At 41.0% G+C, this 19,187-nt stretch overlaps 1 protein-coding gene across 3 annotated transcripts in view; it reads right to left on the reverse strand.

Moving 5' to 3' along the window:
- Positions 1-9,079: 9,079 nt before the first annotated feature.
- LOC145397483 (ubiquitin carboxyl-terminal hydrolase 47-like) overlaps positions 9,080-19,187 on the reverse strand; it is a 36,792-nt gene continuing 26,684 nt past the window's right edge. For 2 of the 3 annotated variants that reach the window (XM_080270540.1, XM_080270538.1), the window contains exons 16-20: positions 18,776-18,929; positions 17,915-18,139; positions 16,050-16,190; positions 15,382-15,560; positions 9,080-13,456 (exon numbers count right to left, since the gene is read on the reverse strand). In XM_080270540.1, coding sequence (XP_080126666.1) covers positions 13,270-13,456; positions 15,382-15,560; positions 16,050-16,190; positions 17,915-18,139; positions 18,776-18,929 — 886 coding nt within the window. In that variant the 3' untranslated portion in view covers positions 9,080-13,269. The remainder of the gene's footprint in view (positions 13,457-15,381; positions 15,561-16,049; positions 16,191-17,914; positions 18,140-18,775; positions 18,930-19,187) is intronic. The other variant, XM_080270539.1, reaches the window with a different exon arrangement.

Genomic DNA, 19,187 nt, shown 5'->3' on the forward strand with positions numbered 1-19,187 from the left:
CACAGACAAAGAGGCGTTACTACACAACCAGAAATCGAAACCTCTAGAACAGAATACATGTTCCGATAAATATAACTGAGGTTCAATGAGTATTTAGTACGTGTATATATAACAGGTAACTCCAATAATCCCTAGCCCATTTTTTGCGCGTTCATAGTGAAGAGTTTAATATGCCTAGTAACCAAGGAGACTCCAACCTCACAACCAAGGTTCATTAAGTTTCAAGTAACCACAATTTGGTGTTCAAGGGCAGCTCACCTCCAGGTACTGGTGTACCCCCATGGCGGCCTTGGGGGGTCCAGCCACCTCCACTCACATTCTTGCCCCCTCCCCTCCCTTTCAAAATTCCGGACTGTTTCACTGTGCGCAGTCTACTGTGAAATTAACTGATAAAAGAGCTAACATCTATCTATCTATTGCCAGACGCCTTAATCCCGTAAGTTAACATACCGTATTTATATCGTGAACCCCCCTAGGATAGGACTTGGCCCCACCTTGCAACTCCCCCCCCCCCCCTCATTTGTGGATACCTGGCTAGGCCACTACCTTCAGGTAAGGTAAAGGTGACTGTACCTTTTAAAGTGCGGTGTGGCCCGTCACATAGCATCACGTGTGGGTAAAACCAAGAGTCCACCGCTCCTACCTGGCCGGGGACAACACAATATAACCCGACTACTCCCACACTCGTCCTGGCTCCACGTAAACGTTATAAGTCACACATCAACGCTGCAGTGTGTATCCTGAATGTACAATCTTAATATCAGAACCTACAGGAAGACCATTTAACCTTATATTCATACCTAACGATTGCATAGGGCTCAGTAACGTCCATATTTTTTGCTATGTGCCAGCCTTCTACACCACGCTCCACACCAGTCGATGTTACATTCAGGTCCCCAACTGCACTGCTGGGTGAAAGCGGATACGGGCGACAGTTTCATTGGCCTGGGAATCGATCTCCGTCTCATCCAGTTCCAAGCTCAATGTGCTAACCAGTGCGTCATCGGCTACTGCAGACAACACATACTCGTACGCTATCTCTATTTTATCTATTTATCTATCTCATTCTTTCAATCTATCTGTCTACTGTATCTATTTACTGTACCTATCTATATCTATAACCAAAAGCCATAATCCCGGAAGGGGTGGCCACAAACGAATCGCCCCCATGTCATTCTGTCTTCTACCAGCAGGCTATCCTCTCTCCAACTCACCCCCTCCCCCACTAATATACCCCTCCACCCCATCCCTCCATCTCATCCTAAGTCTCCTCCTTCACCCCTCCCCATCCCTCCATCTCATCCTGACTCTCCTTCACCCCTCCCCATCCCTCCATCTCATCCTCCGTCTCCTTCTTCACCCTTCCCCATCCCTCCATCTCATCCTGACTCTCCTTTACCTCTCCTCATCCCTCCATCTCATCCTGACTCTCCTTTACCTCTCCCCATCCCTCCACCTCATCCTGACTCTCCTTTACCTCTCCTCATCCCTCCACCTCATCCTGACTCTCCTTTACCTCTCCTCATCCCTCCATCTCATCCTGACTCTCCTTTACCTCTCCCCATCCCTCCATCTCATCCTCAGTCCCCTCCTTCACCCACCCCCATCTCTCCAACTCATCCTGACTCTCCTTCACCCTTCCCCATCCCTCCATCTCAGCCTCCTTCACCCTTCCCCATCACTCCATCTCATCCTGTCTCTCCTTTACCTTTCCCCATCCCATTCTGACTCTCCTTCACCCCTCCTCATCCCTCCATCTCATCCTGTCTCCTTCACCCTCCTCCACCTCACTCACACAATCTAATCTATAAATCCGCTTAATGACACTCTAAAACCTGTATCATCGTCGGGAAAGGAAGCTCCCTAACACCTCTCCCTTATCGATTTATTTTGGATATGGCTGGTGATTATCCTTTTGTACGTTATCAATGCAGAGTATGGTGATATCAGAATGATTTATGTAACACGGAGATAGACAGTGAGGTGTAATATGTAAAATAAATCGCTTAGGAAAATGTGTTGGGAGCCTCCTTAACCTAATGACTGAATGATAGAACTGAATATATAAAAAAAGACAAATATAAATATAGATAGATAAACAGAGAGATAGGCAGACAGACACAGGCAATTAGATAGATAGCCAGACAGACGTATATATAGCCAGATAGATGCAGGTGGACAGACAGGCCTAGATAGATAGTCAAACATAAATAGCCATACAGATGCAAATAGATAGACAGATAGATAGCCAGATAAATGCAGGTAGATAGACAGATACACAGACAGACAGATAGATAGATAGCCTGAGACATACATTATTACCAGATAGGTGGACAGATAGATAGAGACAGTAGATAGCCAGATAGATGCAGATAGACAGACAGGCAGACATATAGCTTGCCTGACAGATGCAAATATAGATAGATACATAGATAGACAAATAGATGAATAAAAAAGCTGTATTTTTTTCCGATTTTCGAAGGAACTATCTTTATATTTCCTTTCCTTTGACCTTGGCTCCTCCTATTTGTCCTTCCCAACCCACACGAGAGAGAGAGAGAGAGAGAGAGAGAGAGAGAGAGAGAGAGAGAGAGAGAGAGAATAAGTAAAAAGACATACAGATAGACAGACAGACAGATAGATAAAGGGCAGTCCACAAATAGCGCTCCCGTAGTAAAAAGTCGTTTCATCGTATCTTATTATTTCAGGAACGGCTCAATCTGCTGGTGTGGGGGTGGGGGTGGCAGTGGGAGTATGAAACGAGTAAATGATCCTGCGTAGAAAGGACAATGTTGATAAAACCGTACAAGCAACACGAGAAAGATGGCCCGGCAGAGTGCAAGACGAGAGTTATATTAAGAACAATCCCGCGTTTTACCTCTATTTTTGGCAGAATAAAACCGCCTGACAGTGATAAGAATAAACAATAAATTCGTCATCGGACTGAAAGGTTAACCAGCCAAAAAGAAAACGATACGGAAAGAAAAAATGGAGCAATTCAAAACAATATTTTTAAAGAAGCTATTTTTTTTTCTACATATATATACAACGCAACTCTAGATTTTTTATATATATTTTATTTCGATGGAGCTATGTTGATTTTCCGTAGTCATTTAAGACAATATTTTCAAAGCTTTTTTTTTTCCCCCTCTACATATATATTCGATGCCATTCTCTTTTGACTTTATGGATACGGCAGATTTATTTCGATGAAGCTATGTTAATTTTCCGTAGCCATTTAACACAATAATTTTTAAAGCCTTTTCCCTACATATATATTCGACGCCACTCTCTTGGTTTCATGTATATATTTATTTCGATGGAGCTATGTTAAATTATCCGTTTTTTTTTTTTCCAACGGCGCCATGTTAATTTTCTGCAACTATTTTCACCTGAACTGTCTTATTTTTCTCTACATATAATTCTCGTACATTTATTTTCAGGGGAACTATTTTAATTTTTTCCCTCTCTGACCTTCACGTCCCCTATCTTGTCCTTGCCAACCCACACCCCGCCCTCACTGCCATCTTGCACGCCCGCACCCGACCCGGTTCCTGACCCCACGCCCACGCCCACACCAGCCCCCACAAGACACGACACTCAGAGCGCTAACCTCTCACCCACACCCACACCACTCTGACTCACACACACACACACACACACACACACACATACACACACACACACACAGAAACTGCACCTACTGTACATTAAGCCAGAGAGAGAGAGAGAGAGAGAGAGAGAGAGAAACTGCACCTACATTTCGAGAGAGAGAGAGAGAGAGAGAGAGAGAGAGAGAGAGAGAGAGAGAGAGAGAGAGAACTGCACCTACATTAAGCCAGATAAAGGTTCGTATTCTCGTCGGTTAAGAAAGCTCCCTAGCACCTCTTCCTTAGCGATTTATTTTTGGATACAGCTGGTTTATATAATTTTTTGTTATTTATGCTGAGTATGGAGGTATTTGAATGGTTTAAATGACAAAGATAACAATAACGTCTTATAAACAAAATAAATCGCTTAGAAAAAGGAGTTTGGGTCCCTGATGGAGGTAAAGGGCGGTACTGTAGTACGGTTAGGAAGCTTACTAACACCTCTTCCTTACTGAATTATTCTTGATTCTGCTCCGTTATCATATTCATGTGTGTTATTCATGCAATCTATGTCGATATTGAAAAGGAATAAGAAGCAAACCAGGGAACATTAACTAGTCTGGAAAATCAATCGCTAAGGAAGAGGTGTTAGGGAGAATACAGGCCAAAGACTCTGGAAAAAAAAGGAAGAAGTGGGTCACGTAACAGCTAATGTGCACTGCAAATTCACGATCAACGAAGGATAAGCCTGCAGTCGACGGGGTAGATTTCTTACTGTACAGACACCCAAACCACAATAAGAATTACAAACAGGTGGTAAAACACTGAAATGAGTAATATCAGGGGTAAAATAAAGATACTAATGGGAGCTTCGAAGGGGAATCGAGAAACAGAGAGGGACAAGCCTGATGAGACACGACAGGAAGATGGAACACGACTGCATTTTATTTTTTTTATCGACCATTTTTTTAACTTCTATTCACTCATTTTTATATATTTTCCCACAGAACACCTATTTAATTTATTATGGAAGTAAGCCTAATCTAGAAGCCTAACACTGACAAGCCTAACTTATAAATCGCTATCCATACTCGCAAATCGCCATCCTAAGCTGACCTGTACATCTCTACCCTACACTAAATCCTAAGGTACGAATATCCAAACCTAACTATGCCCTTTTTACCTTAACCTGGCCCAAATTTTCATCCTTTTGCAGCTTACATCAAGCAGCTCAGTGGCAGAAAAAGACAATGTTCAGACTCATCATCATTTCCATACAACTTTCTCATGACTACTCCCACATTCTAGTTTAATTCTGTTCTTACAAATCTGCATTCAAGATGGAGAGATGACAATTTTAGGCCAAGTTAGAGTAAAATGAGTATAGTCGCATCATGCACCACCGTAACCCGATCGATGGCGAATGTGTAATGCCTCTTTACTTCTTACGGGGAATGCCAGAACTCAGTGTATTTATAATCGCTCTGTTTTCATTCAGCAGAACTGGAACATTCCCTCAAATACAATGCCGTGGTTGCATATTATTCCATTAGCCTTATAGTTATGTGGTACGAATGAGTCTTCTTGGTTTCTAGTCCAATCAACCTTTCAGTCAAATCCAAAGGTGGCTCAGGGTCGTATATTACCGTAACTGGCTTCCTAGAATTTCCTCACGTCTCTTCCTTATTGATTTATCCTGCACATTACACCTCAACACCCTCTAATGTGTTATTAACTGTCGATATTAAAACTACACAGCGTATGGTAATTATGGCGCAATATTCTGAGTAAATCGCTAAGGATGTTACGAAACTTACCAAACCTCTCAGAATACACCTCAGTGCCTAGGGATAAGTGACGGTGCTCTAATGAGGGGGACGTAGAACATAAATAATACTATAATCTACGTTTTATCACAAACTTACTGAATGTGTAAATGACCTGACAGAAACCGACCATATGCTGTGTCGAGGGAAGGGGATCAAGAAGGTTGTAACTGCTCCAACACAAGTTATATATGTCATGGAAAGGACTAAAATAAAGGTGTAACTGAAATACTGCATACCTAAGTTGGAAATTTCTTCGGCACCCCCGTACGTTTCAAAGCTAATTACATATATTTATTTCTTTGACATTATGGTACTGACACAAGCAAACTGAGGAGTCGCATTATCACCCTCCTACATCACCATCAAGTTGCATTTGAAAATATGTTGTCACATCATCACGATCGTTTCACCCAAAAAAAAAAAAAAAAAAAAAAAAAAAAAAAAATTCACAGTAGTTACTTTAGATTAGTCCTGACTTGTGGGAAAAATATCGTTTACACTTTAGAGCAACATGTGACATTCCTGTTCTTTTTACTTTAACTTGGCCCAAAACTGCCATCTCGCCATCTTGAGCACCGAGCTGTAACACGAAGTGGTAAAACTTAACCACACAAACATTCACATATTCTTGAGGAAGGCATTTTTAGTACAATATCTAACGGACACCTGCTTGTTGATTTTAGACTACAAAACATTCATACAACAAATTTTTACCTATTTTTGGATAAAAGAAAGCTGCCTGGACGCTGCAACAGCTTTATTGACGATCTCATCAACCTAACCTAACTGGGGGTTTCGCTCCCAAACCCCTATGATTTTAATCACCTACGATTGCCACTAAACTTAACGCTGAAAGCCCCCAGTTGCTATCACACTAAAACTTCTAACGTCAAAGACCTATTTGAAAATGAAAATTTGGAAGACCTGCACTCGTGTGGTCAAGGGATTAGCACAACGGTATGGGGCTAGTCACGATGAAGAGCTATGGGAGGGAAATTGAGCGGTCCTGTTGTATTTCGCCATTAATCTGTGTAATAAGCTTTAAAAAAATAATAACACCTTTGTAGGCCAACTAAGGTAGAGTATAAAATCACACGAACAAACATTTAAAAACTTGCACCACGATGCATTCATCTGCATTACAGCATCACGACGACGCATTTCAAATCTTCATCACATCCTTACGACACTGTAAAAAGCAACTTGATACAAATACCAGTACTAAGATGTTATAAAGACCACCTAAAACTTTATCATTGTCAAATAACGAAACTATGGTTATGTGGAGTCACAGACAAGCGAACAAGACTTACCAGCAAAGTTTGTTGCTGTCGGCTAGCTAACTGGTCATGGCATAGGCTATGGTTAAGGGTGTTGGCTAGCAGATCACCAGCCTTTTGTCCTCGCTTCAAAGCACGAGTGGAGCCTCACATTTGACCTAGGAAGACGCACGGTAAAGAACAACGTGGCCACGACCACAAAACGATGAAACTAATGGCGTCAATAAACGTTCGCTAATCGATGTATTTAAAAAAAAAATACTTAATATATCGTTTGTATGTTATATTGCCAATTTAAAGTATATCGCGAAATTAACATTAAGCTATTGTAACAATTTGAAAATTTTATCATTTCAGTTATATTTCAGGGAAATTTTCATTTGGTTTGAAATTATCTCAACCCGGGAATCTCGAAAATACAATATGTACAGTATACTGATCTTCCGTATTAACATTCAGCACCTCGGTTTCTGCCGGACAAGAAGAGAATAAAATCTTAGAATTTATCTTGTTCTTAGTGCAAAAACAAATCATGGATACGAGATGTCCCATAATGGTTGTTCTTATTACAGAGTTGGTTGGGGTTTATTGCTCATATAATATATACTACTCTGGCATAAATGACTGGTCATTCTCGCTTTAAATATATGAAATTAGTGAAAATGTGTAGATTAAGCAAGTCTGAAACTCAAAATGTGTGCTACGAATATTGGTTTCATATTCTTCCATCTCGGTGGTAAGTTTGCCGAGTAACTTACACCATTTTGGAATACCCTGGAAAAACATACCCATGCCTGAAGGGGTTATGGAGATGCACGTCAGTAACATAAGTTTTAGACACTGTGGAATATCTGGACTTAACTTTGATGCATTGCTTTTTCAAGCCTACGGATTGGTTAAGCCATCTCAGCCTTTGCTTCATGTAGCCCAACTATAGTACCTCACTCACTGTTCTCCAATTTCGTACTCAAATATTTTTAACAAAGTACCATATCATTCAGAGGTTACCGGCAGTCCTCATTATAAGTCAAGCATGTGTCCCTGAATAACACACCTTTTTCATACAGCTGATACTCTGAACTGTGAGAAACTGACAATGCAGGTTTATGGATATTATGGGAACTTTAGCAGGAAACTTATTTTTTGTGTGGACATAAAATGATAGTTAAAAAAGCAAATTCAAATGAGAACTTGCCGTACGCCTTTGAACTCATGGCCAAGGACAGTGTGCTAAACTTTAAGGGCAAACCAGTAATATAAGTACAGTATTTCAGATAACCAACACCATCCATCATCCAATCCTACACTGCCCCACGAGAAGGGTAGGAGCCCAGAGTGACCAGCCTCACTCATCCCTGAGTGGCATTACATGAGCATTAAACCCCAACCACCCCTTGGATATAAACCTTCACCGGCTCAATCCAATTGTAACATTTTAATTACCCACTTAACCACCAGGTGCTGTAATTTGCTTATATGGTTACCACCCAGCATAGCAACCATATAATCATATTATTAGTGGGTAATTAGGTGCTACAATCGGATTGAACCTGTGTAGGTTTATATCCAAGGGGGTTTATTGCTCATGTAATGCCACTCAGGGATGAATGAGGCTGGTCACTCTCACCTTGAATGTCAGGACCAACTTGCCTAGCCCCGGCTCCTACCCTCCTCATGGGGCAGCACAGATTTGGATGATGGTTGGATGGATGGTGTTGGTTATCTGAAATACTGTACTTATATTACAAATCTGAAAAATGTGAACCTAGAGTTAATGGATTGGCCTTAAAAGATAGCGGAAAGCATGACAACACTCTGCAATCCCTGTTAGGGCATAAAAGGGAGGAGGCAGTGCATACTGGGTGATGCACTCTAACAGCTTATATGGTACTATCCTTTTTTTCTTTATCCTGACCTACAGCTGCCATCTCTCCATCTTGAATGCTGAACTGTAACAAGAAAGTAACACTAGAATATGGTGGTAGTCACCTAGAAGGTTATGGAAAGGATGCATAGATAAAAATATTGTTATAGTCTGCCAATAAGCTATGGAAAATAATCTCTCTCTCTACAGCCAGATGCCATAATCCTGTAAGGGGCGGCCATTTAAGTTAGTTGTTTTACTAGGAGGGGCACTAACCCCCCACCAACCCCCTTGTTGACACGTAGGGAAATCTGTCTATCTATAGCCAGTCGCCATAATCCCTTAAGGGGTGACGTTTACCTTTGAGTCAGCTGTTTTACAAAAAGGGGCACTAACCCTCCGCCAACCCACTTGCTCACACTTAGGGAACATTGGGAAATAAGCTGCAAAATAATGAAAATCCAAGACAAGTTACAGTTGAGAAGTATATCTCCTGATGAAGAATAAAACATACTCTTCTTTAGATCACTTTATTGAATCAGAGTAACCAAAGGAAGCTTCATTTTAAAATTTGACCATTTTTTTTTTAGTGTCTGCAAACAATAATAATAAACATCTGAAATAAATAATACTTCTTAAACATATACACATGAATGTACAAGGAGACACGAGTAATGAGGGATCAGCGGACTAGCCTGTCGGTAGGACGATAATGGAAAAAAAAAAAAAGTTGGAGAAGTCACTTAACTCGAAACGGCAATAGTAAAAATATCTTCCCCTCTCACTGGGTCATCTTGATATGGAGAGAAAACACAGAAGCATCATGTACAAACAGAACACAAAACTCGAGTTATATATATATTACAAGGCCATTGGCTGTATCAGCTGAGGGGAACATCCAAGTCAAGGTATTTCACATTCATACATACATACATACCTACATACATACACAGTACATACATACAGTTCTCAAGGGGGAAATGTAACTTAATCCATTTGGTTTGGAAAAGTATAGATTTGGGACTAAGTTTTGGCTGTTATTTACAGAGAAAAAGTTTTGAAAAACTAGTGTTCATCATCACTGTACAACGGTGGATGAGTGACTGACTGATTGACTGACTGGCTGACTGGCGACTGGCTGTTGATATGACTGGCAGACAGAGCGGCAGACAGGTATGCCATGCTGAGAGGTTATGTACAAGGTGGCTGACTGACAACTGTTTAACAATACCAAGTTCACAGGTCCGGCTGCTTCCCCACACTCACAGTACACACACCTACTGAATACTATACTTTCCCCTGCCTCCTCATTGCAGTATGTTTCTTCTACATCTTACCCTTCCAAATATGGAACAGAAAAATGAAGAAACATCAATGTCAACCCTCCCCCAACTTCTGAAACAATTGCCAAGGGACAAATAATGTTACATGCAGCTATATACAGGTCACCAGAAAAATGGTGATGAGCTAATCTTGTAACTGTGGCTATGAAACAATGTGTGTGAGAGAGAGGCTGTGAGTTGAATCACAAGTAAGGCAGATTATTACGACAGGATCCTGATGGGAAGGCTAAGTCAATTTCCTCACATTCCCAGCATAAAGTACAGTACTCCTATGCCTTGGCAGACCCAGGGGTGTTGCCTGTTTTTATACCAAGATTAAGTATACTTTACACATATAAACTACACCTTTTCATGTCTGTTATGTTTACTTCTCCCACATAAATCTAAAACAACTGATCCTTCACTGACAAATTACAAGTTTCATATACGTGTCCACAGCTTCTTGTCCTTAGTTCAATAGTTTAAAAATATATTTAAATTCTCAAATGTGACTTAGTTGTACAGGAGTGCAGAACACAAATTACTTTGGAGAATGATATGTGCAACACCTTGAACATATTCCTGGATCTGCCCCTTCTATATACAGCTACACCTCCACTCCATATGCAAATGATAATACCAGTTGCACTGCATAATTGGCAAACAGCTCATGAGGAAAAAGAGTCATTACATCACAACAATTCCCACCATTAGAAGATAATACTAGACTAATATACTAAAAGTCAGTTTACTTCAGACATAATACAGCTGTGTCCACTGCTATGGTAAGAAATAAATGGTATGGCCACTGGTAGGGTTAAAGCACTAGTTCCATGCACATGATCAGACTCTTTGACCTTCCCTAGATCAACTGGTAAGTCCTCCTGATACATGCCAGGATTCATAAATATATTATCATTTCCCTCTCATAACTTACAATTGTGATTTGCATGAAGAACATATATGAATTTTCTACTCTCCTTTCATTGTCCATCTTGGGGAAAAAACAAAAAACCTTCTCTTATTACTAAGACCAACTTTTTGCAGAAAGAATAACAGACACTGGAAGATTTTATCCTTTCATCTTACAAAAACACATCTAGGTTGTGTGAGAGAGTATGACTGCAGCTGTTCATGAATCTGGCACCAGGTATATACATGACTAAGTGCATCTGTGACCACGCCAGTCACAAGCAGCAAACAACACTGTCTCTGAAATTGAGCACCAGGCAACACACTCCAGTTTGCCTAAAACACAGTCACTTTTTCATTTTTTCATTTGCAATGCAGTACCACCCCAATAAAGGACTCACAAGTCTGTTTGAAACAAGATCAAAACTGGTACCATGTACAAATATTACTTTCGCATTTGTTCATCACTATCACATTAAGTTTCTTGCCACGTATCACAATTATTCTTCACATCATCTTAAAACATTTGCTATTATTTGATGCTAAGTAAACTTTAATCACAGGCATTACCACCAGGCAACATACACTATAACTGGTGGGTACAGGTGCAAGTTTATCCCATGTAGTTACAAATATTTCACGCCACGATGGGTGAGGCCAGACACATTAGTCCCTTCAATCTAATGATGTATTTTATTAGTCCACTCTTTCTACCTATATGTTGTAGTATATATATGACCTGGACAAATTATACGAACATCCATCACACCCTCACAATTTCCCAAACTAAGATTGGCGAACAGCAGAAGGGTAATTTCAGGCGACAGTTCAACAAGATCATGTCCAGGTGAACTTGGGAGCACAACATGAGTGGATAATTTTATTCAACTTGGGAAGGATCAGTGGTATGAAAGGGATTAATCAAGGCTATAGCTAACCCTTCCAGTTTGAAAGACCTCCCTTAATCTGAATAAAATTGTTTGGAGGCTACAAGAATAAACTAAAAATCAATACATCATACTGAAGGTATAAAGCAACTGACACTCCACTAGGATGCCTGCTGAGTACGGTGTAGTCGACCAAATACCACAACTTTCCCTGAGCACAAATTTGCATGCCAAGTGAACACTGAATGGCTTTAGGATTTGAGGTGCACTGTTTTGCTTACTGAAGAACCCACAGTTTTTTTCCTTACTGCTCATACAATTACCAGATGATATATTATGGGAGTGCACAGGGGACATGACTGAATAACACTGCTTCCTTTCAAATGTATATCTAATGGTTATATTCCTTGTCTTCAAAATTTCTTAAAGGTTATATTCCTTGCCTTCTAAATTTCTTAACCCTGCATCCTCTGTATACTTTTAATCATATTAACTGCATTATTATATTATCTTACATATGGTAGGGTTATACGGTAAGTCATACACATTCTAAATAAATCACATTTAAATGGCCAGAGGTAAAAATATGCCATCCATGCCCATATTACTTAATGCAGTTTTCAAATTAAAAGTACATGGTAAATTTACCATCCTCTTCTTTTAATATATTGTAGTATTTATTTTGTAATTGATACCTGAGAGGGTTTACTGTAGTTTGTGGGTTGGCCATAAATATACAGGTGCAAATGGCCACACTTAACCCCACTTTGAATTCTGCTTACACTAATATTACTTCTAATTTGACGTTTTTGAATGGCATGTGCTTCCCTTAATCCATATATTGATCAGTGCTGGTTTCACCACTGAGCTGAATAACAAATTTCATAGCCTTTACTAACATGATATAGTGCCATAATCAGTCCTAATTTAATCACATTATACTGATCTGACTTACTTAGATTATTGCTTTTGGCGAGTCTAAAGGAGTACTGGGAGTCGTAATTCCAACAAGTTTAAACACGTACAGGATAATTATTCATAATATGGTGCTTTGCTTACAATCAAAATTTTGAAATACTCGTAAACCAGACTCCATCATCACTTGCATCCTCCTGGACTGCATGAGTGCTACTAAAACACTCACGATGTAAAAATAACTATGGCACCCCAAAATTGCACTTGGGTCATCAACAAGCGTCTGTGATCCCGTGGCTGCCTGGGGGCCCTTGGGGAGTACACTGGAAACTCCTGGGAATGGAATAGTATCTTCTGGAAAACCTACGTAGAACCTCATAGAAATTCACACCAGGGCTCCATAAGATTGCATTAGGGCCTCATCAACCCCTTCAACCTACAGACATCAATTTATATTCTGTTCTCACTGCCTCCAAGTTATTTTATGCAACTAACGAAAGGTAACTTAAACTGAGGGAGTTAATTAAGGCTGTAACAAACCCCTCTAATCTGAAAGCTCTCCTCAAAAGCTGAATGAAATAATCTTGTGGCAGGAAGAAAACAGTATTAAAAACAGCTCTGGACTGAAGAAGCTAAATCACATTCAGGGCCCTCAGAGAGCACCAGGAGCCTAGTCATCATGGTTGAGGTATATCTTGAGGCCCTTCTCCTTGGACCGCAGGGTGGAGTAGGTGGAGGAAGAGGTAGCAGTCGCCCCTGTGGAGTAGCTGAAGTCCCGATTGAGACGCCGGTTCTCTGAGGCCACAAGTTCTCGCCTCTCCTCTTCACTTAGCTCCTTCACAGTCTCAGTCCGGTCTCTGGGAGGGGATGGAGGCAGGGTGTCACACACCAAAGTAAAAGCAGTCAAAGAAGACCACAATATAACACTGGAAAATGATACATACACCACACCACATAAAACTGCATCCATTCATACAACAATGAATGAACTCACAAACCACAGTGGACCAAAGTAACATCCTGAGGCAAAAGCACTATGGAAGCTTGGCAGGAAATCTTTTCTATACGAGAAACAAAAAGCAACTGACATACCGCAAGAAAATGGCATAGCTGGGTGATTACTGGGTGAAGATAAGTTGCTGTTTTATCATCAGAATTTATCTGGAGCAATATGACACCTGCTTTATATTATCAGGTTCTTGCCATGCCATCCTGGTGCCCAGTGTACAACATTAAAAAATATGCCAAGTTCTGCTGGTCAGTATTTTGGTATTGTATCATTTATAAAGGCTCCAACATGCCTGCAAACGTTGGTCTTGGTCACCTAATGGCAACTCTCCAAGCTGCTAGAAATCATAACTGACTAAATAATACTCTGATGGGCCTCATTCAAATTTGGACACTACTTTCAGGTTGCCTTCCTCTTTTCCAAAACAGTGCAACAGCATTTTGACATTTCTTTTTTGGAGAAGCACATTAATCAGCTTGGCCTTGCGAATCAGAGTGACAACTAGATATTCTCAATACAAGATTTTACAGGTGCTTTCACAGCACTATCACTTTTTCTTCTCTCACATGATCATAAGCACTGTATACACAATTATGGTTTCATGTGATCCCTTGTACTTTTTTTTAATCAGCTGTGAGAGGCTTGTGATTTGAGCAATGTAGAAATTATTGTGTGTCCCATTTCACAGGACACACAGCTAATCATTCTCCCACTTTCATACTTTCTCTTTCCTTATTCCAGGACCCTATCCCCACCCAAGCACTGGGTGTTGTAAAGGGTCAGGATGATGATTACATACTCCTGTACTACTTTATGCTATGTCCATCATGAAACAATGTATGAAGTCAGAGGTGGTGCTGTGGTCAGAGGAATGCCATGCCCTAATGCACCACATTTCAAAACCAAGAAGTGGCCAGGGGTTTTATCACTCACACACACACACACACACACACACACACACACACACACACACATCTGCAGGGGCACGGGATGGTCTACTATGGCTTAAATGATCTGGACTACAGTAGCCTATAATATATTTACTTTAATAAGTGTAAAACTGTCATCTCTCCTTCTTGAATGATGAGTTATAACAAGAGCTTAACACAAGAATACGGTGCTAGTCATGAAAAAGTGCTATGGAGAGGATGCAAGGCCACAGTATGCTACCGTTTTATTCTGCTACAGAGCTAAAGGAAATAAGCTGTAAAAAGACAATAAATTTCTGCCAAGTTGGAGTGAATGAACTAGTCTTGAGCCCTCGTACATTCTGAATCTTGCAGAGTAAATAGGGAAAGGTTTTCAGTTTTCCATCTACATATCTATAGTCGGATGCTGCAAAAACTTACACTCAGGATCAACATCACTGAGCATCAAGGTATGTCCCAACATAACCAATTTAAAAAGCTGGATAACATTCTCTGAGGCAGCTGATACATAACTGACCCAAGGCAATGAGGCAAAGATGCTACAGACTAGGAACTGTTGAAAAATGAAAGGAAAGGAAAGAAGGATGAATAATAGAATAGATGGGTAAGGTACAACAGCCAAAGGGAAAGAAAATGCACTTAAATACTGTACACTTAATACTGAAGGGCACATAAACGAGCAAGGTTGAGAAGGCATGGGAGAAGATGCATCAAGAGAGAGGAGGTAAAACAGAGGGAAGGTAAGATGAATACAAATGGCATGAAGACATCAAGAAAACTTATCCTTTGAGCAGAAATGGCTATCAGCCATCAACAAAACTTCTTTACAGACTGAAAGGGATACCTGTAGTAGAGCACAGGGCCGTCATCCATGATATACAATGGCCGTTGGTCTAGTTGTCCAGTGCGTTGGGCCCAGTCCAGGTCCGTACCCAAATCTACAACCGACATGTCACACGGGAATGTTCCCTTTCCTTTGGCAAACTCAACATCATCCACAGGTATGCCAGAAATCTCAGACAGCTGTAAAGGTAGGAGCAAAAGCCATGGGTTAGGTTCACCCCAAAGTAACTCAAAGGCAACTACATAATTAAACATAAAGCTTGTAAGTAAATTAATTCTATTCCCTACGAAAGATAAATTCTAACTGGCAATTCACACAGCAGTTGGAGCTGTGAAACAAGATATTTATATATACTGTGCCAAGGTTAAATTTCTGTCACCTAAATTACTGATCAATTTTTCATATACTATACTAAAATGCACAATATTAACAGGTCACAAGGCAAAAATTCAACACTTCAATTAAAAAAGAAAAAAAAGTTATACACAGCAGCTGGCCCATTACACTCCTCCTCATCATCATCACCATCATTACACTCATTATACAACCATTAACCGGTAGACTTACGCTCAATGAATTTCAGGCAACCAAGACTTAGTTCTCACATCATGTAAGCAGCCCAGCTCCATCACGTGAATTTAAACCTCCTACACCACCAACATCCTCACCTTGGTCTTCAGTGCTTCAATGGTTGGTTCCGGGATGACAATTTCTGCTAATGGGTCAGTGGAGTGTGATGATGGCCGCCACCGCCGCACAAACAGTGATAACTCATCATCACTGGTCTTTGGTTCCTCTCCTTCAAGTACCTGGAAGAATAATTGATGATGATGACGATGACATTGATGATGATGATAATAATAATAATAACCAGCAACCAATTCATCCAGCATAAGATAATCTAAACCAACTTAGGAAAGAACTCCCTGACTAATTGGGCTTAACACAATCTCTACTAACTCATTCAATCACACAAGGGTTACTTCATTTTACTCTGGCTCGTATCACATTATTTTATTTAGCCATACTGTACAACAATTCATGAAATCTGTAGGCCATCAGAGAGGTAGGAGTATCAGCCAGTCTCCTATTGCCACTTTCTAGGTGTGGGGGTCCATCTCTAAAACCTGTTACCCATCTGACCATCCCAAATACCACTCTTTCACCCCCTAGGCATCGGAATATAGATAGATAGATAGACAGGCAGATATACAGATATAAAGATACATATATATAAGCTGGACAGTGGCCATGTGCAGTTTGCCACAAGGGCGTGGGAAGTAATTCCATCTTGTGCGGTGTGTGTGATAAATGGGTGCATAAGAGATGTAGTGGTATCAGAGGTAGACTGCGAGATAATGCTGATTTTATGTGTACGGCGTGCCGGGGTGAGCAGGTGGAGATTGTCAGACGTGAAAGGATTGAACTTGCTGGTGAATCTCTTGAGTGTGTGGAAGAGTTTTGTTATTTGGGAGACATGTTGTGTGCTGGAGGTGGGGCTGGAGCTAGCTCTGTGGCTAGGGTGAGAAGTGGTTGGAAGAAGTTCAGGGAGCTCTTGCCTCTCCTGACATTGAGAGGGCTCTCCCTACGTGCTAAGGGGTCTTTGTATGCAGCATGTGTTAGGAGTGTAATGCTGTATGGCAGTGAGACCTGGGCAGTGAAGGAGGAAGATATTCCCCGGCTCAGACGTACAGAAATGACAATGATTAGGTGGATGTGCAGTGCGTCCCTGCATCCAAGGCCTGGAGGGGCTGGGTTTACAATGGAAGAGTTGAGAGGTAGGATGGGACTGGAGTGTATTGGTGTTGTGATGAGGAGAGGTAGATCGAGGTGGTTTGGACATGTGGAGAGGATGGGGGATGATAATTGGGTGAGGAAGGTTAGAAGTGTTAATATTGGGGGTGGGGTTATGAGGGGTAGACCGAGAAAGACATGGGACGAGGTCATTAAGTGTGACCTTAGGGTTAAGGGACTGAACAGGGAGGCTGCAATGGATCGTGCAGCGTGGAAAGCCGCCATTAGGTGACCAAGGCCGACACATGCAAGCATGTTGGAGCCTTTAAAAACGAAAACGAAAACAGTGATAGAGATAAATAAAGATAGTGATACAATATGACGGATACAGATATCGTGGAACCCCTGCAATATTTTCTATTTCAGTCTAGCTTCACCACACAGTTCTCTTCAACTCAAGAAAGGTCTATCATATTTAAGACATTAATGAAGGCGGTATCTATCCCCTCCAGTCTAAAATTTCCCTGTTAAGCTGAATAAAAACATCTGCAAGCAGAAGGAATAACATACGAAAGACATCAAATGAGTAAAGTCGATAACTATAACTCACCTTCATGAATTAAAAACATCTGAAAGTAGCAAGATTTTAACTTACAAGGTCTCACATTGGTGAAAAGGAAACCTGTAAATGTCATGGGGAGGCTGCTAGAGACTGAGCAGCAAGAACTGCATTAGGTGACCAAGGCCAACCCAAGCAAGCATCCTGAAGCCTTTATAAACCAAACAAAATTAAACAAACCTGCAAGAAGAGCTCCCAATTTGAATATAGTGATATGTCGTCATCAAAGCGCTGATGGTCGAGGTACACAGTTTGCGGGTTCTTCCAACTCTTCTTGCGCAACCGAACCTTCTCCGGCGTCAAGTCCAGGTTACATCGAGCATTGACCTCCTTCACAATGGCACGTTTGGCTTGACCGATGGTCTCACCCTTGCTTACCACCCAGTCAATCAGGAATCTCGCAGGCTGAAAGATAAGCATGGGGAAGTAAAAGGTCAATACAGCCACCACTCCCACTTGTGCCTTACGAAATGCTCATTGTTCTCTTTTTACTCTAACTTGGCCCAGAATTTACATCATTCCATAATGAAACCCAAGAACTAACAACAGATTAACAGAGAATATGTCAGTAATAAAGATGTCCTGTGGAAATGATGAAAAGCCACACCACTCACCTTTTCTGCTAATGCCTTATGTGAAATAAGCAGCAAAGGGACAGAAATCTAGGCCAAGTTAGGGTGAAATGGGTAGTTACAATGGACCCTAACTCTTAACTTCATAACACTCATATCACCACTAAGAAGGAAGAGGAAGAAGAGGAGGAAGGGGAGAAGGAAGAGGATTTGCAGGAGGAAGAAGGGGACAAAAAGGGAAAGATAAAAGATGAGGAGAAGGAAGTAAAGGAAGAGGAGGAACAGAAGGATAAAAAATAAAAAAAGGAGGGGGAGCAAGAGAAAGAGGAGGAGGAAGAAGAGAAGGGAGAGGAGAAAGCTAAACAAAATCTGAACTCCTCCTTACCACACTCACATCATCAGTGTTGTGAGGAGGAGGAAGAAGAGAAGGGAGAGGAGAAGGCTAAACAAAATCTGAACTCCTCCTTACCACACTCACATCATCAGTGTTGTGAGGGTCAAGTAGATAGACCTTGCCTCGGTGTTCCCCTGGCAGCAACGCCCGGCCCAGACGCACACTCAGTCTCGTGTTGTCACCATACGACGCCAAGGTTTCTGTCACACGTGTGCACTCAAATTCTTGGCTGAAACACAAACTTTTTCTGTAGGACTAAAAATAATAAAGAGAAATGGCTGACATACTGAGACATAAGTACAAATAGATGATGCTACAAATTTTGAAAGTAAATACAGTAGAACCTCCATCATTCGGACTATATGGGGGGAAGGGTTGTCCGAATTAGCAGATTGTCCGGACCATCAGGGTAATCTCCAGTTCATACCAAAAACTATCAACATGTGGTATGTTTGTTAATTATTAACATATGTGGCATATGTCAACC

This window comes from Coenobita brevimanus, chromosome 41 (assembly GCF_032717465.1).
Source record: "Coenobita brevimanus isolate Jiangsu-jjx chromosome 41, ASM3271746v2, whole genome shotgun sequence".
Classification (NCBI taxonomy): Eukaryota; Metazoa; Arthropoda; class Malacostraca; order Decapoda; family Coenobitidae; genus Coenobita; species Coenobita brevimanus.